At 38.2% G+C, this 22,854-nt stretch overlaps 1 protein-coding gene across 1 annotated transcript in view; it reads left to right on the top strand.

Moving 5' to 3' along the window:
• The window catches only part of BTC (betacellulin), a 38,425-nt gene that overhangs the window by 14,627 nt on the left and 944 nt on the right, over positions 1-22,854 (top strand). Inside the window, exons 3-4 of the mRNA XM_006871599.1 lie at positions 7,282-7,399; positions 18,482-18,628. Of these exons, the coding sequence (XP_006871661.1) occupies positions 7,282-7,399; positions 18,482-18,628 (265 nt within the window). The remainder of the gene's footprint in view (positions 1-7,281; positions 7,400-18,481; positions 18,629-22,854) is intronic.

The following is a 22,854-nucleotide window of genomic DNA, read 5'->3' as shown; positions in this document are numbered from 1 at the left end:
CATCATTGATGAACTCAAGTGTGGCAGCAGTAATGAGGTTGGCCCAGGATCAGACATTGTTTTGTTCTGCTGTGCATGGAATCGCTATGAGTTGGTTCCGACTCGATGGCACCTGACAACAACAATAACATCTGTCAACAAGCTCTCCCATTCTCTTATTAAAAATATTTTAGTCTGAGCTGTGAGCCACGAATGCACCACTGTCTTTACTTCTTCATCAGAGGTGAATCTTCATTCTTGAAGGGCTGCGTTCAGGGAACCAAACAGGTGAAAATCTGATGTAGAAAGATCAGGACTAAGGGAGAATACTTAAACACCTCGAAATGAAGGTTTTGCAGAGTGCCAACAGTATAGGCAGAAGTGTGGGGACATGCATTGTTATGCAAGATAACAATGCCCTTGGATAGCAGTCCTCTGAGTTTAATCGGAAGTTTAGGTTTCACCTCCTCAGTGAGCATCTCATTTTAATGAGCACTGTTGATTGTTGAGCATTTTCCTGATCATAGTAGTTCTAATTAAGTGCTGTCAGTTGATTCCAACTCAGTGACACTGTAGAGGGTTTCCAAGGAGTGCCTGCTGAGCTTGAAGAGCCAACCTTTTGATTCAAACTGACCTTGTGGTCCAGTGCTTTATCCTGATTGTTGTTGTTATGTGCCTTGGAGTCGGTTCCAACTCATAGCAACCCTACACAGGGTTTCCGAGGCTGTAAATCTTTACAGGAAGAGAAAGCCTCATCTTTCTCCCACGGAACAGCTGGTAGTTTCAAACTGCTGACCCTGCGGTTCGCAGCCTGATTCATAACCACTACGCTACCAGAGCTCCTTATCCTTATAGTATTCCAATAATGACCCTTGAGCATCCCAGAAAACTGTAAGTATCAATTTTTCAGCTGATGGTTAATTTTTGAATTTTTTCTTGGTTCATGATTGAGGATTTTTCCATTTTGCCATTTACTATCAGGCTTGTAGTGATGAATTCATATCTTATCTTCATAATGATTTTTTTTAAAGAAACTTTTACCTTCCCTTGAATATCAGTCCAAATTCTGTTTGCAGATGACCAAACGCTTCTGTTTATGCTTTTCTGTGAGTTGTTTCAGTACTCATCTCATACAAACTTTTCAAAACCAAAGTCCCTCATGGATCATTTTATAGGCAGAACCATGGCTGATTTGCAAATGATTTGCCACATAATCTATGGTCACTCATATATTCAACACTATCATGTCATGTGTACACTCAATGTTGTCATCAGCCTTGAATGTGGATGAGTGTTTTAATAGAACTGGAGTGCGGATAATTTTTTACACATCTGTGTGTATGTGTGCGGCACTATAAAATACACAAAGTAACTCAAGGTCAGTTTGAACCACAAGATAGGCAGTTCAAACTCACCAGCTGCTCCTTGGAAACTCTATATTGGGTCTCTATGAGTTGAAATTAGCTTGAAGGCACTTAACAACAATAGCAGCAATATATGTGTGTGTATATGTGTATACACACACACACACACACACACACACACATATATATATACGTCAAATAGTTCATTGAAAAATTCCATCTATTGATTTCATTTTTCCATGAGCATTTTGAAGCCTGCCATATAGGTATACGTGTATATTGTTGTTGTTGTTGTTAAGTACTGTCAAGTCAGTCTTAACTCATAGCAAACCTGAGGCTTTTAAATCTTTGTGGGAGCAGAAAGCCTCATCTTTCTCCCACAGAGCAGCTGGTGGGGTCAAACCTCAAGACCTTATAGTTCACAGTCCAATACTTATCATATAGAGCCACTGTACTCTCCATATGGGTTAATATGCCAGACTGTAAAGTCGATTTGATCTGCAAGTTCAGAGGTCCAAGCTCACTCCTTGGAAATCCTAGGCAGGGTCTCTTTGAGGAGGAACTTACTCAACAACACTTACCAACAACAACAACATATGTATATGGTGGTGGTGGTTGTGTGCTACTGAGTCAATTCTGACTGATAGTGACCCTGTATAGAGTTTCAAGACTATGTAAATCTTTACAGGAGCAGAAAGCTTCATCTTCCTTCCACAGAGTAATGGGTAGATTTGAACTACTGACATTGTGGTTAGCAACATAGCTCATAATCCACCATGCTACCAGGGTGTGTGTGCATTTGTGTGTGTGTGTATATGTATATATATATACATATACACACACATATATACACATGTATATACATATATACACACATTCAAATGGCTTCGTAGTCTGGTGCATTAACCCACAGAATCACACCAGGATATATATAGTGGTGTGTCGTGGAGTCGGTTCCGACTCCTAGTGACCCTGTATAGGTTTCTGAGGCTACACACACACACACACACATATACTGCAGTTGTTAAGTGCCTTTGAGTTGGTTCTGACCTTGTATAGGATTTCCAAGTAGCAGCTGGTGAGTTTGAACCACTGGCCCTGCAATTCAAACCGACCTTGTAGTCCAGCACATTAATCCATATGGGGAGTGCAGTGACTCCGTACGATAAGTACTGGACTGTGAACTACACGGTCTGAGGTTTGAGCCCAGCAAGTGCTCTGAGGGATAAAGACGAGATTTTCTGTTCCCACAAAGATTTAATAGTCTTGGAAACCCCCTTTTACAAGGTCACTGTGAATTGAAACCTACTCAAAGGCACTTAACAGCAACATATATATAGACTCTAGTAGTATAGAGGATTACAAGCTGGGTTGCTAACCACAATGTCAGTAGTTCAAATCTGCCATTGTTCTGCAGGAGAAATATGAGGCTTTCTGCTCCCCCAAAGATTTGCAGCCTTGAAACGCTATACAAGATCGCTACGAATCAGCACTGAGTAAGTGGCACACAACCCCACCAACCTACATATATATTGTTGTTGTTAAGTACCATCAAGTCAGTTCCAACTCATAGAGACCCTGTCTAGGAGCTGCTTGTGAGTTTGAACCCCCAACTTTACACTTCAAATGACCTTCTATATCTGTATATCTACATATCATCTAGAATCCTGGTGTGGCACTTTGGGTTAATGTGCCATATTGTAAAGCCATTTGAACTGTAAAATCAGCAGTTCAAGCTCACCAGTTGTTCATTGGAAACCCTATACAGAGTTGCTGTGGGTCAGAATCAACTTGATGATACTTAGCAACAAAAACATATTTCATCTATATACCTATATCTATTATGGAGCTGCAGGATAATGCAGTGGACTGCAAGGCCGGTTTGAACTGCAAGGTAGGTGGTTCAAGCCTACCAGCTACTCCTCAGGAACTCTAGACAGCATCGCTATGAAGCAGAACTGACTTGACTGCACTTAACAACAGCAAGCACCAACAACATATATATATGGAGTCCTGGTGTGGCACTGCCGAATAATGTGCTGGACTGCAAAGTCAGATTGAACTATAGTGAAGGTGGTTCAAGCTCACCAGTTGCTCCTTGGACATCCTGTACAGGGTCACTATGAGTCAGAACTGACTCAATGACATATATATATATATATATATATCTGTGTGTGTGTGTGTTGTTAAGTGCTGTTGAGTTTGTTACAATTCATAGAGACCCAGCTGGTGGGTTGGAACTGCCAAGTTTGTGGTTCAATGTCCAGTGCTGATCCTACAAACCACACCAGGAGTCCCTATATGCAAGTTGGAAATGACTCAACAACACTTAACAACCACAAGTATTGTTGTGGTGTTAGGTGCCATTGAGTTGGTACTGACTCATACCAATGTTATGTACAACAGAACGAAACACTGACCAATCCTGGGCCAACCTCACAATTGTTGCCACGTTTGAACCTATTGATGCTGCCACTTTGCCAATCCATCTTGCTGGGGGTCTTCCTCTTTTTACTCTGACCCTCCACCTTACCAAACATGATATCCTTCTCCAGTGACTGGTCCCTCCTGACAATATGTATGAAATATGAGAGACGAAGTCTGGCCATCCTGGCTTCCAAGGAGCACTCTGGCTGCACTTCTTCTAACACAGATCTGTTGGGTTTTTTGGCAGCCCATGGCACTTTCAATATTCTCCTCCAACACCATAACTCAAGAGCATCTATTCTTCTACGGTCTTCCTTATTCACTGTTCAACTTTCACATGCATATAAGGTTATTGAAAATACCATGGCTTGGGTCAAGTGCACCTTAGTCCTCAAGCTGGCATCTTTGTTTTTCAACACTTTAAAAAGGTCTTGTGCAGCAGATTTGCCTAATGCAAAATGTTGTTTGATTTCTTGACTGATGCTTCCATGAGTGCTGATAGTTGATCCAAGAAGAATGAAGTCCTTGACAACTTCAATCTTTTCTCCGTTGATAATAATGTTGTTTATTGGTCCAGTGGTGAGGATTTTTGTTTTCTTTTCATTGAGATGTAATCCATACCAAAGGTTGTGCTCTTTGATTTTCACCAGTAAATATTTTAAATCCTCTTCACTTTCTGCAAGCGATGTTGTATCATCTGTATATCGCAGGTTGTTAATGAGTGTTCTTCCGATCCTGATGCCATGTTTTTCTTCACATAACCCAGCTTCATGAATTATTTGCTCAGCGTACAGGTTGAATATGTATGGTGAAAGAATGCAACCCTTTCATACACCTTTCTTAATTTTACACCATTCAGTGTCCCTAAGTTCTGTTCTAACAACTGCCGATTGGTCCATGTACAGATTCCTCATGAGCACAATTAAGTATTCCAGAATTCTAGTTGCATATATGTGTGTGTGTGTGTGCATCTATGTTTATATATATATGAGCCTCTCAATAGCCTTTCTAGGTGGATGTTTTTATCTTCAGTTTACTAATGCTGAAACCAAGGCTCAGAGAACTTAATTAGCCTGCCGAGATTCATATAGTGTATAAAACGCAGAGCTCAAAATTAAACACAATTTTCTTTACTCCTAATCCAGTGTTCTTTGCACTTTCTAGTGCTCTACACCCTACATGGTTACTGTCACTGTTTTAACAACATGGTAGCTTTTATTGGTTAATTGCTTATTATTAGTTTTAATTTGTTCTGTTGCATCAGTTCAGCTAGGTATAAAGAATACCCTTTATTTCTCTGATTATTTCAATACCAGCTATGTTGTTGTTGTTAAGTGCCACCGAGTCGGTTCCAACCCATAGCGACCCTGAATAGGGTTTCCAAGGCTATAAATCTTTATGGGAGCAGAAAGCCTCATCTTTCTCCCACGGAGCAGCTGGTAGATCAATGCCAGCTATAGGGATCTGGAATTTGTAGTTAATTTTGGTAGAAATTTCAGTTCTTCTGATAAGAGTCCCACTGATTGGCATCCAAGGGGGTAAAGGTCTGGCCTGAACAAGCAGCCAGCATGGTTGATAACCAAGTTACTTACTGAAACCAGGTCAGCTCATTCCTCAGTAAAATTCTGCCACCTTCAATAACACTGAGATGACTGGCACCCTAGGAATTTGCTTCACATAGGCCATTCAAAATCCTTTGAGAATTGTCTTTCTGGTGGCCCTGAGAAATCACACATAACCATTTTATAATACTAATTAGAAACTTTGTACCCATGGCTATTAATAAAATTATTTTTAAATGTCATTGGAATACCAGGTGTTAGACCAAACCCAATATAAAATGCCATTCTGAAGTGAAGACATTTTGGTCTATCTGCCTTCCCAGGTGTCTGAGTCCCACACATTGTTGATTGTATCAGGAACATGGAAAGTTAAATCCTGAGCAGGACCCAGCTAGTTAGTGTTTTCTCTGGGTGTGGACACACACTGGTTGTGAATCAACAGATAAAACAGCTAGTTAGTATTTCTGAGCTGTTTTTCATGACAGTTCCTTTTTAGTGAAATGTTTTACATGTTAATGATTTTGCTACATATTGCTGTAGCAAAATTAAGAAATCAGGGCTCTAAGAAGATAAGACAAGAAGTCAGTTCAGGACTGAAACTCAGGACATGTTAATTTTAGTTCTTTTCTATTTCTACTGGGCTCAAGAAAAGCATCCATGCATTCAATGAAAGAGATGGTCCTCCATTTGTGCAAACATACCAGCTAAAGAGCTGGCAAGTCAGAGGTGCCAGGGTGTAGTGCTCAAGAACAATCTGGAGCAACATGGGTGGGTTGGAGCCCTAGTTCTGGCATTTACTAGCTGTTGTTGTTATGTGCTATGGAGTTGGTTCTGACTCACAGTGACCCTATACTAGCTGTATGCCTTGGTTATTCAACCTTTAAGTTCTTCTTTGTTTATCTATAAAACAGAGTTAAAATGTTTCCCCAAAAAACTATTATGAGCATTGTAGTTGTTGTTAGCTGCTGTTGAGTTGGTCCCTGATTCATGGTTGTTTTTGTTAAGTGCCATCAAGTCAGCTGGTGAGTTGGAACCACTGACCTTGCGGTTCAAACCAATCTTGTGGTCCAGTGAGGTGTCCTGCTGTGCCACACCAGGACTCCCTGACTCGTGGTAGCCCTATCTATTACAGATGAGACTTGTCCCATGGGATTTTCTTGGCTGGAACAAATATGGCTGCTAACCTCAAGGTCAGCAGTTGAAAACTACCAACTGTTCTGTGGGAGAAAGATGAGGCTTTCTGCTCCTGTAAAGATTTGCAGCCTTAGAAACCCAGTGCAGGGTCGCTATGACTTGGAACCAACTCCACGGTACTTAACAACAATAACAACAACCTTTATGAAAGCAAATTGCCATGCAGAGTCAAGGGGTAGGTTCAAAGTACCAACCTTTGAGTTAGAAGCAAATTGCAAGCCATTTGAACCACCTGGCCTCCACTGTTATGAGCAATAGAAAAGTTAACATATGTCAAGTATACAGACCAGGATCTGACACTCAGTAAGTACTATGTAAATGTTTAGTTCAAAAGGAAAATACACAAACTAAAAACCCTTCTCTTTTTTCAGTGCCATTAGCAGCATGCTCTGGTAACCTAGCCTGCTGAGAAAGCCCTTCTCTCTCCCCATAAGTTTACTCTTTAAACAATGCCAATATTTCAGCAAGGTTATCAGACTTAACACTCTTTACACAATGCCAATGTTTCAGGAAGTCAAAGACACACATCTAATTAATTAAAATATTAAACTTTCATACCAGAAACCCATTTCTGAATCTTTGCAAAACTTTTTTGGGATAACAAAAGTCTTTTATTCCAACGTAAGGGGAAGGAGAAACTGGAGACTAGAATATATACTACTGGAAGACTGGCAGCAAAGATAAGCATATGATCCTACATATAAATATGTATTTAATGTGAGTTGATTTATTGAACTTTTCTTTGCTTTTTTCAGCTACCACCACACAGTCAAGGCACAGGGGTCACTTCTCTCGGTGCCCCAAGGAATACAAACATTACTGCATCAAAGGGAGATGCAGGTTCCTGGTAGCTGAGCAGACGCCCTCCTGTATGTAAGTAGACCTCCGTGACCAAGCAAACAAAGGGGAGCAGAATGGAGCCATCCTGCAGCCTGACAAGACTGGAAAGTCTGAGCTAACCCTGCCTTCTGTCAAGACACAGTTTGGTCCTGCCCCCAGCCCTTATTTAAGGGCCCATTTGCCAGCTACTTATGAAGAAACTGACGCACACTTTCCTCTTGAAACATGAATGTTAGAGAGTCCAGATCTGCTTCCTGGCTGAGCCTCCTACTCTGATGTTTCTGTCCAATGTTAAAGATGCTTCTCAGTGCAAATAAGCTTTCAGGTGGTTCAAATGGAAACAAATTCTCTGGCATGCATTAGGTGGTTCAAAGTTAATGTAAATATTAGAAATTTCTGCCAGATTAAAAGCCACCTTTGCTGCCAAGTGAGTTAAGTCAAGGAATCAATCCAGTTTATAAATAGCAATTAGCAAATTGGGTTTCAGTGTAATGTAATTGGGAGGAAATTCCCCATTTCAACTCTTAGTAGATTCAGAGTTCCAGTTTAATTTTATTCACGCATGAATAACTTTTTAAATTTTGGCATTGATTTTACAATTTCTAATACTGATTTTTCTCTTAAGAGATGTCCCTGAAAAGTCATGTCTGGGACGTTTCCTTACAGAGAAGCAAGGTGATTTTTCTAAAACAATTTTGACCAGAAGTTCATAAAAAGTTTACGTTCTTCTGCATAGTACCCCAGTATATATTTTTTCTCTTAATTATTTCAGAAAAAGTTATTCTCAGTCCTAATTTTGTAGAAGAGTTGTGGAGTTTTTTTAAAAAATTAATTGTAATCAACTTCATTTTCAAAATAAATATATCATGATTTTGTTGTTGTTGTGTGCCATCCAGTTGGTTCCAACTCATAGCGGTATCTGAGGAGTGCCTGCTGAGTTTTGAACCACTCACCTTGTGGTTCAAACCAGCCTTGTGGTTGGCAGTTCAAATCCACCAGCTGCTCTAAGGGAAAAAGACGAAGCTGTCTGCTCCCGTAAAGATTTTCAATCTCAAAACCCCTATATATGGTCACTGTGAGCCGGAATTGATTAGAAAACTGGATTTGGTTTGCAGTGTAAGGAAATAAGGAAAATGTGTGGTGTGTGGGAGTAAGTGTGGGCAGGGTAGAGCTGCTCTTTTCATTTAATTGAATTGCTCATTGACGAGAGTACTCATTAAGTTTGAAACTATTCATGCTCTTTAATTATTTTTTGCACTGGTTCCTATGTCTACATATTTATTGTGTTTTGTTGTTTTGTTAGGTGGCTTTGAGTTGGTCCTGACTCATGGCGACCCTATGCACAACAAAAGGAAACACTACCTTGTTCTGTGCCATTCTCACAATGTTTCTTACGTTTGAGCTCATTGCTCCTGACACTGTGACCTCTAAAATGAAAACAGTGGTGTGAAATCTACCAGTACATAGTCTGCCACCTTCCTTGGCCTTCATAATCTGTCTGATCCTGCCCTAACTTTGTAGCTACATCTTTCTCTATATTCCCAAATATTGTTCTAAAACCCTGAACTCCTTTTCATGGTTTATTACAGAAGATATTTTCATAGCCTGGAAAGCTTATTTTTACTGATGTTTTAAGACTCACCAGATCCTCCTGGACTCCTTTATTAACCTCCTCCTTTCCAGACCCACACCCAGGTGTGAATTAGGTGCTCATGCTCTGTGTCTTTTACGCTGTTATAAAAACACTTTTCCCACTGGAACTTAACTATTAGTTTATTTGAAGTCCTTGAGGCAAGACCAATGGCTTATTTATTTTGTGATTCAGTGCCAAGTACAGTGCCTAGAATTTACTAGATGAAATAAGAGATGACTAAATCAATGTTGCTTCCATCATGACCAAACTAACATTATGTACAATACCAAAATCTGAACCAGAAGCACTTTTTAAGTGATGGAGTATAAATGGGAGGCAGACAGATGTAGGTCTTAAGGAACAGATTTGGGAGTCGGCTAGACTTACCGTAAACACATAGTGCAGTACCTATAGGGTAAGCATTAGACTGTTAACCACAAAGTTGACAGTTCAAACCCACCAGCTGCTCCCCTGAAACCCTGTACAGGGTCTTTATGAGTCAGAACTGATTAGACAGCATTTAACAACAGCAACAATAACAGACTTATCTTAAGTTTTTATTTCTAGAAATTATAAGTAGTGTTAACTATGGTCAAGTTATCTTTTATGAGCTTCAGTTTTCTCAACTATAAAAAGTATAGTAGTATCTTTCATTCAAGTGTTGAAGATTAAGCAAAAATATTGCATGTAAAAGTTATCACAGCCAGCATAAAGAATGTTCCATTAAGTATACCATCAAATGACGCAGTCTAGGTCTGACCATTTGATTTCTTAGTATAGCATGGATTTAGGCAAACTTGTCTTGTCATTGGTGACTATATCACCTTGAGAAATGCGAAATTACTCTTTTTGTTTAGGATCATGGGAATTTGTAACTCCTATGTTTACAGGAAAACCAAAATGTGTTTGAAACACACAAATGCCTATTAGTCTTCTCATTTTTACTTGGAATGAGATCATTTGTTTCCAGCCATATTAAATTTTATTGATTTATGCACCAAAGTACATTTAAGTAGTGTTGCATGGTGATTAAGAGCATGAATTTAGAAAGTGGATTTCCTATGTTTGAATCCCTCCCTGCTTATTTCTCTGTACCTCAGTTCCTTCATCTGTGGTGTTGTTGTTGTTGTTATGAAATTGATAATAGTACCCACTTCAAGGGTTGTTCTAAGTATAAATCAAGTTAATACTTATAAAGCCCTTAAAAGAGTGCGTGGTGAGTATTCCAGAGGAGTGATCCCAAACTCTGATTTTGTTAAACCCTGAAGGATCATGCTCACCTTTTTAAAATAATTTAAATTAAAATGTAAATTTGAAATATTTAATTTTGTGAGATTCTTAATAAATAAAAATCAATGTGTTAATGTATTGAACCATAAATAAACAATAGGATCTTGCTCATGTTCATCTTCTGCATCCGTGAAAGAGGCTCACATGCATATTTGGTTTCAATGCTGTAGAACACACACTGAAAGTGGCCATCAGCTGATACAGTATAGGCCTGATGAAAGTGAAATAACAGGAGAGCCATGTTGACCAGCTATACCAAGGTTTGACCTTCTTGCATGGCTTGATTGAGTAATAACTTACAGAAAGTGCTACTGAGAATTCCATTGTAAGCCATGCTAGAACCACTAGATTCAGAGCTGATAGTTAGAAAACATTATAAAAGAGCAGCAAATAATTGATATGCATTTTATTGGCAATGCTATTGACTCATTATCAACCTGCAGTATGCAGATGATACAACATTGCTTGCTGAAAGTGAAGAGGAATTAAAATATTTACTGCTGAAGCTCAAAGACCATAACCTTGGGTATGGATTACATCTCAATGTAAAGAAAACAAAAATCCTTACCACTGTACCAATGCACAATAGTCTTATCAGTGGAGAAACGATTGAAGTTGTCAAAGACTTCATTTTTTTTTAATCATCCATCAACACTCATGGAAGCCACAGTCAAGAAATCAAACGGAATATTGCATTAAGCAAAATCTGCTGCACAACACCTTTTCAAAGTGTTGAAGAACAAAGATGTCAGCTTGAGGACGAAGGTATGCCTGACCCAAGCCATGGAATTTTCAGTAACCTCATATGCATGCAAAAGCTGGACAGTGACAGAGGAAGATCATACAAGAATTGATGCATTTCAGTTATGGTGTTGGAGGAGAATATTGAAAGTACCATGGGCTACCAAAAGAACCAACAGATCTGTGTTGGAAGAAGTACAACCAGAGTGCCCCTTGGAGGTCAGGATGGCCAGACTTCATCTCTTATACTTGGGAAAAATTGTCAGGAGGGACCAGTCACTGGAGAGGAATATCATGTTTGGTAAGGTGAAAGGTAGGAGAAAAGAGGAAGACCCCCAGCGAAATGGATTGGCAAAGTGGCAGCATCAATGGCTCAAGCGTGGCACGAATTGTGAGGTAGCCCCCGGACTGGGCAGTGTTTTGTTCTGTTGTGCATAGGGACTGTGAGTTGGTACTGGCTAGATGCCAACTAACAACAACATTGTTTTAAAATGACATTTAGTAAATATGCTATTGAAAAAAATTAAATTATTTGAGAGACTCTATTTATAGTATTTTAATTAAGACTGTAAAAATATATGTATTCAAGTTTTTTCCTTCCCACACATGCAATTAGAAATTATTTCCCCCCATTTCTAGTGCTGTGCATAGCAGATGTTTGCTATTTCAAGATATTTCTAAACTATTTCCCAGTTGTTTTAACCTTTCCTTGGAATGAAAATACTTAGCTATATTACAGGAAACAAGTTTGGCTTTGCAGTAGATTGATGGCATTAGGAGTCTGTTCTACTTTGCTTGCATTAAGCCTCAGCTTTCAACTGATGGTTGTTAATGAACTTTGTGGTGCTGTTGGTGGATAATTGCACTAGGCCTCAAGTTCAGTTTGAAATGCAAGGTTGGTGATTCAAATTCATCAGCTACTCCTTGGAAACCCTATACAGTGTCACTATGACTTGGAACTGATTAGATGGCACTTGATAACAACAACAAAGGAAACTTGTAGAGTTCTGGTGTGGCACTGTAGGATAAAACACTATACACAAGGTCTGCTTGAACCTCAACATGGTGCTTCAAACTCAACAGCTCTTCCTCAGAAACCTCATACGGGGTCGCTGAGAGTCAGATCTGACTCAATAGCACTTAACAACAACAATAAACTTGCATTGTTTTTCTGTTTGTTTGTTGTTGTTCATTTGTTTTTTGTTTCATTTTGTTTTTAAAGTATTATTTCAGCTGCACTATTGACATTAAGGCCTCACCTTACTAAAGAAATGTAGGTTTTATGGGAATTAACTGCTTTAGCTCTTATCACATATAAACTAAAGAAAGGCCTGCCAGCAGATGCTTTCTTAAAGAAAAAATGGTTTGCATAGAGATTTTCAAGAAGTAAAATCACATCCTCTTTTGAGATTCAAGTAATTATGTGTATGCCAACTATCTCTGTGTTTTGCATGCATTTGAGGAGATCACGGGGAAATATTTAATACATGGCCATGACTGTATCATTTTGGTCTTATAATGTCCTCAGATACGATTCTTAAGCACTTTTTTTAGCTTCAGATACAGTTCAGGGAATACAATGGATAATCCCCAAATCACTGAGTATCCCTCAATTTGGCAGAATGGCTTTAAAAAAGAGTTGAAAGAATGGAGAAATAATAGAGCCCCTGTGTGCATACAATATTTGAAGTACTTGTTGGCTTCTGATCATTTCACCTATGATGACCAGGGAGATTTAGAGGCCATTTAGAGGGAAGTGGACAGAATGATGAACAGATTCAAAACAGATTTGAACAGGTCTTAGAGAATTAGATAAAGGTATAGGAGAGGTCAACCCTATTGTGAATTTGGGCCTATAATTGTTAGGAATCCTGATGTGGCATTGTGACATAAGCATTAGAATAATATGGTCTTAGAGAATCAGATAAAAGAACTGGAAAGAACAAATTCTATTCTGAATTTGGAGTTGTAATTGCTAGGAATCCTGGTGTGGCACTGTAGTATAAACACTAGACTTCTTACTTCAAGGTTGGTGGTTCAAGCCAACAGCTGCTCCTTGGAAACCCTATACAGTGTTGCTATGAGTCAGAACTGACTCCACAGCAACTAACAATTGTTGTTAGGTAACCTTGAGACGGTTCCAATCATAGTGATCATATGTACCACAGAATAAAACACTACTACAACTTGTACCATCGTCACAATAGTTACATTTGAACCCGTTGTTGTTGCCATTGTACCAATTCATCTCATTGGGTGTCGTCCTCTTTTACACTGACACTCCACCTTTCCAAGCATGATGTTCTTCTCCAGGGACTGGTCTATCCTGACAACATATACAAAGTACAAAAGATGAAGTCTCACCATGATCGATTACAAGAAGCAAGACAGCTGTACTTCTTCCAAACAGATTTGTTTGTTTTTCTGGCACTTCATGGTATAGAAAATATTCTTTGCCAATACCATAATTCAAATGCATTGATTCTTCTTAAATTTGTCTTACTTATTGCCCAGCTTTCACATGTATATGAGGTGACTGATATACCTTGGCTTGGGTTGTTGTTGTTAGGTGCCATCGAGTCAGTACCAACTCATAGCGGCCTTATGTTTGGTAGGGTGGAGGGTCAGAGAAAATGAGGAAGACCGCAGCTTCAATGGGCTCAAGCATGGCAACAATAGTGAGATTGGCTTGGGTTAGGCACGCCTTAGTTCTTAAAGGGATATCTTTGCTCTTTAATATTTTAAGATTTTTTTTGCAGTAGATTTACCTAATTCAATGTGTCTTTTGATTTCCTGACTGTTGCTTCCATGTGTTGATTGTGTATCTAAGTACAAGAAAATCTTTTGATAACTTCATTCTTTTCTTCATTTATCATGCTGCTATTTATTGGTCAAGTTGTGAGGATATTAATTTTCTTTACAATTACATTTATAAGTTGAAAGTAGTTTTTAATCTTCATCAGTAAACATTTCAAGTTATCTTTGCTTCTAGCTAGCAAGGTTGTCCTCTGCATGTCACTAGTTGTTAATGAGTCTTTCTCCAATACTTACGCTACATTCTTCCTCATTTAACCTAGCTTCTCAGATTGTTTGCTCAGTTTACAAATTTAATAAGTATGTTGAAAGGATACAACCCTAGCACACACCTTTCCTGATTTTAAATCATACACTATCCCTTGTTCTGTTCAAATGACTGCCTCTTAATCTCTGTAGTTTCTTAAAGAGAACAATTAAGATTATGGAATTCCCATTCTTTTAATTGTTATTGATAACTTATTATGATCTACACCCGTACATTTTTTTTTCATAGTCAATAAACATCTTTCTTGTATTTTCTGTTATTAGCCAAGATCTATCTGACGTCAGCAATGATATCCCTTGTTGCATGACCTCTTCTGAATCTGACTTGAATTTATGGCATCTCCTTGTTAATGTACTGCTGTAACTGTTTTTGAATAGTCTTCAGAAACATTTTACTCATACTAATATTAATGATATTGTATGATGATTTTCACTTTCCCCTGAGTCATCTTTCTCTGTAATGGGGACAGACCTTTCAGTCTGTTGGCCAGGTAGAAGAAATCTTCCAAATTTCTTGGCATAGATGGGCAAGTTCCTCCAGTGCTGCATCAGTTGGTTGAAATATTTCACTTTGTATTCTGTTAATTTCTGGAGTCTTTTGTTTTGCCAATGCCATCAATGAAGCTTGGATTTCTTTCTTCAGTACCATGTTGTTGATGTTGTTAAGTGCCTTCAACTTGGTTCCTACTCATAGCAACCCTGTATAATGTTTCCCAGACTTTAGATCTTCGTGGGAGCAGAACACCTCATCATTCTCCTTCAGAGCGATTGAAGGGCTCGAACCACATTGTCATTCCCAGTCTGGAGCCACCATGCTCCCTCAAGGTTCTTGATTATATACTATCTCTTGAAATGGTTGAACATCTTTTTGGTGCAATGGCTGCATATTTCTTCCATCTTCTTTTGCTGTTTCTTGTGTCGTTCAATATTATGTCCATGGAGTCTTTCAATATTGCAATTCAAAATTTGACTTTTTTCTTGAGTTTTTTCTGCTGAAGAAATGCTGAATGTGTTCTTCCCTTCTGGTTTCCTAATTACAGTTCTTTTCAAGTTGCCTTTTAAAATTTTCTGTTAAACTCTCTTACTTCATCCATTTTACCTTTTGCTTTAGCTTTTTTCTACGTTCAAGAGCAAATTTCAAAGTCTGCTCTCACCAATTTTGAGTTTTTATTTCTTTCCTGTCTTTTTAGAGATCTTTTTCCTTTTTCCATGTATGATGTTCTTGATGCTACCCCACTACTTTTTGGGTCTTTGGTCATTAGTGTCTAATGCATTAAATCTGTTCTTGAGTTGGTCTCTAAATTCAGGAGAGATATAAATAAGATAATATTTGACTTTCATGAACTTGTTTAAATTTTCTTCAGCTTCAACTGAAATTGCATATGAGCAAATGGTAGTCAGCTTCTGGCCTTGTCTTGACTGAGGATATTAAGCTTCTTCATTTTCTCTTTTCACAGATGTAGTCAATTTGATCCCAATGTATTACATCTCGGAAAGTCCATGTGTATGGTCACTGTTTATGTTATTTAAAAATATATTTGCAATGAATAAGTCATTGATCTTGCAAAATTCTATCATGTGATCTCCAGCATCATTTCTATCACCAAGGCTATATTTTCTCCCTTTTTATTTCCAGTTTTCCGTTCCAATCACCAGTAAATATCAATACATCTTAATTTTTTTATGTTTGATCAATTTCAGAAGGAAAAAAAATTGAGAGGATTATTTGATTTCTTCATCATTAGCCTTAGCATTTGGTGTTTAAATTGGAAATAATAGTCATATTAGCTATTCTTCCTTGTAGGTTTATGGAGATTGTCCTATCACAGATAGATCTCGAAATGCTCTTTTTGATGATGAATGTGATACCATTCCTCTTCAATTTGTCATTCCTGACATAGTAAACCTATGTACAATTCAAAGTGACCAATGCCAGACGATTTCCTCTCACTAATGCCTAGAATTTCATTTTGTTTCTGACGACTTTCAAGTTTCCTAGATTTCTTTCATACATTCCATATTCCTATCTCTAATGGATGTCTGCGTCTGTTTCTTATTTTGTCAGTCAATGAAGACCCTGAAAGCTATTTTCATCTACATTATTAAGATTGACTCTTCTTTGAGGAGGCAACTCTTTATAGAAGTTGTATTTTGAATGCCTTCCAACCTGAGAGGTCATAATCTGGCACTGTTTCACTGCTATTCATAATATTTTCAGTGATTGAACTTTCATAAATTATCCACCACTCTTTTCTAGTCTATTGTAGTATGGAAGTTCTGATGAAGCCTGTCCACCATGTATAAGGCTGCTGGTATTTAAAATACTGGTGACATAACTTCCCACATGTAACCATAGTATATTGAGAAGACAAATTTTATTGTGAATTTGGTGGCTGCGGTTTTTGTTGTTATTTGGTACTGGAAAGTCTGTTTCAACTCATAGCAACCCTATACACAACAGTGCAAGGAACTTTCAATATTCTTCTCCAACAATGTAACTAAAATGCATTACTTCTTCTAAGATCTTCCTTCTTCCTTGTCAACATTCGCATGCATGTGAGCCTATTAAAAATTAGTATTCCATCAATTAACAGAGCCTAGTTTTCACCAAACCCTTCAGTACAGTTTAGACTACTTCCTTCAGTACCATTGGCTGTTGATCATATGCTGCCTCTTAAAATGGTTGAACATAGGCTATTTCTTTTTGGGATAGTGACTCTGTGAATTCCTTCCATCCTTTTTTTTTTTTTTTTTTTTTTTTTTTTTAATGCTTCCTGCTTCATTCATTATTTTCATTATTTTGCCTATAGAATCTTTCAGTATTGCAAGTTGAGACTTGAATTTTTTCTTTAGTTCTTTCTGCCAGAAAAATGCTGAATGTGTTCATTCCTTTTAGCTTTTGAACTCCTGTTTTTCGCACATTTCATTATAATACTGTTCTTTGAAACTTTCTGTTCAGCTTTTTGACTTCCTCATTTCTTCTATTTGCTTTAACATCTCTAGGCTGTATCAACTTTCAGAGTCTCTTCTGACATCTATTTGGTCTTTTCTTTCGTTCTTGTCTGTTTAGTGACATTTTACTTTCTTTCTAATATTATGTCCTTGTGGTTATACTACAGCTCTTTTGACCACCAGTCATTAATGTCTAATATATCACATTAATGTCTAATGCATCAAATCTGTTCTTGAGATACTCTCTAAATTCAGGTGGGATATGTTCAAGGGCATATTTTGGCTTTCATGGACTTGTTTCAATTTTTTTCAGCTTTAGCCTGAACTTGCATGTGAGCAATCGATTGTCTTTTCCACAGTTGGCCTGTGGCCTAGCTTAGGCTGATGATATGAATTTTTCCATCATCTCTTCAGACATACATATAGTCAGTTTGATTCCTGTACATTCCATCTGGTGTGATCTATGTATATAGTCACCTTTTGTGTTGTTAAAAAAAAAAGGTATTTGTAATGAATAAGTCATTGATCTCACAAAATTTTGTCATGCTATCTCTCATATCTTTTCTATCACCAAGACCATATGTTTCAGCTGCTTATCCTTCCTCTTTGTTTTCAACCTTTACATTCTAATCCAGTCATTATCAATATATCTTGATTGCATGTTTGGTCTATTTCGGACTGAGGTAGTTGGTAGAATTCTTCAAGTTGGTAGAATTCTTCAATTTCATCATCACTGGTTTAGTGATTGGTGTGTAAGTTTGAATAATAGTGGTATTAACTGGTCTTCATTGTTGTTGTTGTTAAGTGTCATCGAGTTGGTTCCAACCCATAGCAGCCTTGTACAGGTTTCCTCAGGAGCTGCTGGTAGGTTTGAACCACCAACCTTATGGTTGAAATTGACCTTGTGATTCAACCATTATTCTGCAGCACCACACCAGGACTCCATGGTCTTCATTGTAGGCCTATAGATATCATTCTGCTACAGAGAGCATTAACTTTAAGATAGATCTTGAATGTTCTTTTGGAAGATGATTGCTGTACCATTCCTTTTCAACTAATCATTCTCAGTATAGTAAACTATACGATTGTATGATTCAAAATGTCCAATACCAGTTCATTTTAATTCACTAATGTCCAGAATATCGATGCATATGCGTTCCATCTTATTTTTTATTGCTTCCCTGTTAATTTATGCTAAACATGCTATTAATAATCTATAAGTGATGATATAGTGCCAATAAAGTTAAAAAATATTTACTTATGAAAAGTGTTTTGTTTTTTAAAAGAATTGTGTTCTTTTATTATTTCCAAGTAATGGAAACAATATTAGTTTCATCATGAAGGAAATAATAGTGATTCTTTAAAAAAAAAAGTTGCATTTTTCACCCCATTGCACTCTTCCTACTTTATTTTTGTAGTTGTGATGAAGGTTACACTGGAACAAGATGTGAGAGAGTTGACTTGTTTTACTTAAGAGGAGACAGAGGACAGATCCTGGTGATTTGTTTAATAGCACTTATGGTAATTTTTATCATCCTGGTGGTCAGTGTTTGCACATGCTGTCAGTAAGTAGTTTTAAACTTAATTTTACGTAAATTTAAGAAATTGTATTTTTCTCCTTGTTTACTTTCCTTTCTATACTTCTCCCTCTTATTTCCCTTCCTTTTCATTTTACCTTTAGCTTTGGTTTTTAAAAGTTAATCATCATGTATACTGATGGATGTATTTATTTATAGTAAAACATGTGATCTATGATATTTTATCATTTTACTCTACAAAAGTTATTATAATTTAAAAACTGAGTTTTGTATACATCTTAGAGTTTTAAAAGAGTCTAGAAATTTGTCATATTTTTGTGTGATTTGTAACTAGGATAAATAAGACTAGACGAAATCACTTTTTATTTTCTTAAACTATACTATGACACAATAACTTCAAAAAACAAAACAAAAATAACCATTCAAGAAAACAAAACAAAGAAAACCTGTTGTGCTTGTGTTTGTTGTTAAGTGCTGTCAAATCAGTTTTAGCTCACAGCCACCCTGTATAAGGTTTCACAGGAGTGACTGGTGGGGCTGAACCACTGACCTTGCAATTCAAACTAACCTCTACAGCAACCCTGTATAGGGTTTCAGAGGCTGTAAATCTTTTCAGAGGCACAAAGCCTCATCTTTCTTTCATTGAGTGACTGGTAGATAAGAACTACTAACTTTTTGATTAGCAACCCAACTTGTAATTCATTATATTACCAGAGTTCCTTACTTAGGATGCTAGAAGTGTGTTTTCCTAAAGAACTATCTTCTTTTTCTTTAAGATTTGGGACTTAATCAATTAAGAGATGCAAAATAATCTTATTTTGCTGCTTTTGTTGAGTATGCACAGCACAATATACACCAACGCTTACAGCTTCTACATGCACAATTTAGTGGCCTTGATTATATTCTTCAACAATTCTCTTCCTCCCCTGTTCCTCCCCCATTGGCACAACTCACTTCCCCTTAAAGTGTTGTCTTTGTTTTTTTTACCCCCAGAAGCTAGTCTAGCTTCCTAACCTTTCACCCTTGTTGTTGCTGTTAATTGCTGTCCAGTCAGCTCTGACTCATAGTGACCCTGTATAGATAGGGTTTTCTAGTTTCATCTGGTGGGTTTGAACCACCAACCTTGTGGTTAGCAGTCCAGTAGTCCAACCTTTTACCCTTACTGTTAGGCTATTGTACACACTAGAAGAGAGTATCCTATGGTTCCCTTTCTTTACAACATTCTTCAGAGGAAGCTGTTTTTTATTTTTTAAGTTTTGATTATGAATTCTGTGATAGTTTATATGGGAGAACAACAGTTCTACATTCATCCTATCATATTTCATTTCATTGCAATGATTACAATCCCCTCAATGCATCATAATTCAACAGTATTTGCTTCCATTTCCTCTGTTTTGTTTTGGTTTTTTAATGTACACCGAAGCACTCAGGAATTATAACCATTCAAACAACAAAACAAAGGGTATACCCCACAAGCCTACCCCCAAGCCATAAGCACACAGGCCCTCTCCCTCCCTGAATCCAGAGTCCCCAGTCACTTCATCTCTGCACATCATTGTCTCTGCCTCCATCCTTGGCATGACTGCTTCTCTGGATAGGGTCCCACACTCTGCTCTTCTCCCTTGATGGTCCCAGGGTCCTACAGTCCTGGACTACAAGATCAACCACTCCCCTCTTTTTGTTACAAAAATGTCTACCTTTACATGTGCAACACTCACAGCCAATCCTGATAGCAATTATTCGCTATTGAACCACAAGAGTCTTATACCCATCTCCTTTCACCAGTCCCATCCAGACAGGTTGGAAACCACTCAGTGGAGACTCTACCTTCCCCTGCACCCTCTGAAACTAGGCTCCCTCTTGAAAGCTTGTAAACCGGTCACTTTTTGCCTTTGTATCCTCTCCTCCCATTTTGGGTGGCCAGTGTCTAAGTTGCCCATCCCTGTCAACCCTATATACTGAGGGGGTGGGAATGATCCTTGCTGTAAAGATTTGTTCCCTCTTTTGAGCTACTACATCCATAAGTATAGGTCAAGTACATAAAATTGTAGCAGATTACTCTTTTTTTCCTCTTCGTTCTTCCTCTAGTAGAGTTCTGATCAATTAGCCATTGAAACCAGGTCAAATGGGTACTATCTGCAAGTATGGGTGTTCTTGTGCATCTCCCCTCACTTCATATCAGCTTAACACTTCTGTCTCCACTCTAATCCTCTGTGGTCATGTCCTTGTCCCTGGGCCCAGGAGTCCCCAGGTTTTGCCCTACTGCTGGCCAACCAGGTCTCAATCCAGGTTGACAGGAGTCTATTGAACATGATCAGACTTAGCTCACAACTTCATTGATGTTTTTCCTCTACTTCCTCTTATCAGTAGACCAATGTCTTCCTCAATCAGCAAGACCACATGCCTGCTCGTGTATTGGAAGGGGTTTGTCCTGAGGTGTTTGCCCTGATGGGACCCAACCACTTGGAAGGGATTTGTCCTAAGGGGACCCAACTTTTTGCCTTGATGGCTCCCCGGTAGACAACTTGCTTGTTCTTGTAGTAGTCAATTGGACTGCTGTTATTGTTTTTTATTTTTTCCTGCTGATCTTTTTTTCTAGAAATATCTTCTATTCTTCTAGCTGCTTCAGGTTGGTCTACTTGTCCTTTCAAGTGGACTTTTCCACCTCAGAAGATTTTGGATAGGGATCAGGATTCCACCTATGGTCTTATGCAATGTGAAGGCTCCATAGGAAGCTTCCTTCACTGGGCAAGTTCTAGTGCCATTTTAGGTATTCCAATCCGTTGTAAGCTAAAGGTGGGCTTGCAAGCTTTCTATGATGATGTTTCTGGCTATTCCTTTCTCTCTCCCTCAAATATCTATTTTACAGTAGTAGGCAAGGTAAACCAAGATTCAGAAGATAGCCAAGCATCATAAAATTATTTCCCCCTTTTCACTCATTCAAACTATGTCTCAATCCCTGTATCCCAGAACCCTGTTGTTCTAAGGTTGGGCATACATCACTATTTACCTCTGTCCCACTTAGCCCATGCAAACCTTCCTAAATGTTCTCCCACCTGCTTTGGTCTTCCATTTCCCTCCCCCTTCTTGTATATTCCACCCTCCCCAGAACCCAAACTATCGTTTGTCTATTCCCTGCCCTATGCTCCACCTTCCCCTCCCTCCCCTTGCACCACCCCCTTCACCCCAGTAATTAACTTTTTTTCCCCCCTTTTAGTGTGGGTAATTTTTCTTAAGCTTTTACAATAATGGTCCTATGAAGTATTTCTCTGTTTGTGACTGACTAATTTCATTCAGCATACTGTCCTCAAGGTTCATCCATGTTTTGCTGTGGCTTGCAGCTTCCTTGTTATGCTTCAAAGTAGTGTAATATTCCATTGTGTGTATGTACCAAAGTTTGTTTATCCATTCTTCCATTGATGGACACTTAGGCTATCTCCATCTTTTTGCTATTGTGAATAGTGCTGCTATGAACATTGGTGTGCTTATATGTACTTGTGCTATAGCTCGTATTTCTTGTGGATAAATACCAAGTAGAGAAATTGCTGAATCATAATATATTTATATTTCCAACTTTCTGAGGAAGCACCATACTGTTTTCCATAGTGATTGGATCATTTTGCAATCCTACCAGCAATGTAGGAAGGTCCTAGTCTGTCCACATCCTTGCCAGCATTTATTGTCTTCTGCTTTTTTTATCTTCATTGTTATTGCTGATGTGAGATGATATCTCATTCTCGTTTTGATTTGCATCTCTCTAATGGATAGTGAAGGAGCTCTGGTAGCATAGTGGTTATGATTGGGCTGCAAACCACAAGGTCAGCAGTTTGAAACTACCAGCTATTCAGCGGGAGAAAGATGAGGCTTTCTGCTCCTATAAAGATTTGCAGCCTCAGAAACCCTGTACAGGGCCACTATGAATCTGAAGCGACTCCACGACACATAACAACAACAACAATGGATAGTGATTGTGAACATTTCTTCATTATGTTTGTTGGCTGTCCAAATTCCCTTCTTGGTGAAGTGTATGTTCATGTCAGAGGAAGTTTTAAAGAAAGAAAGAGACATCAATGTAGCTATTTGGGGGCAATGGAACTAAAACTTTGGTTTTAGTTCTAGTTTTGACATCATTTCCAAACCTTTGTGACCACATGCAAACATCTTATCATCTTTAAACTTCAATTTCATTTCCAATGAGCTATGAATAAGCAAGATAATCTAAATTGAAAGCTATTTTTGATTTTATCGTTGTT

This window comes from Chrysochloris asiatica, unplaced genomic scaffold (genome assembly GCF_000296735.1).
Source record: "Chrysochloris asiatica unplaced genomic scaffold, ChrAsi1.0 scaffold00169, whole genome shotgun sequence".
Classification (NCBI taxonomy): domain Eukaryota; kingdom Metazoa; phylum Chordata; class Mammalia; order Afrosoricida; family Chrysochloridae; genus Chrysochloris; species Chrysochloris asiatica.
The sequence above is the reverse complement of the archived record's forward strand: the minus strand, read 5'-3'. Positions and strand labels throughout refer to the sequence as shown.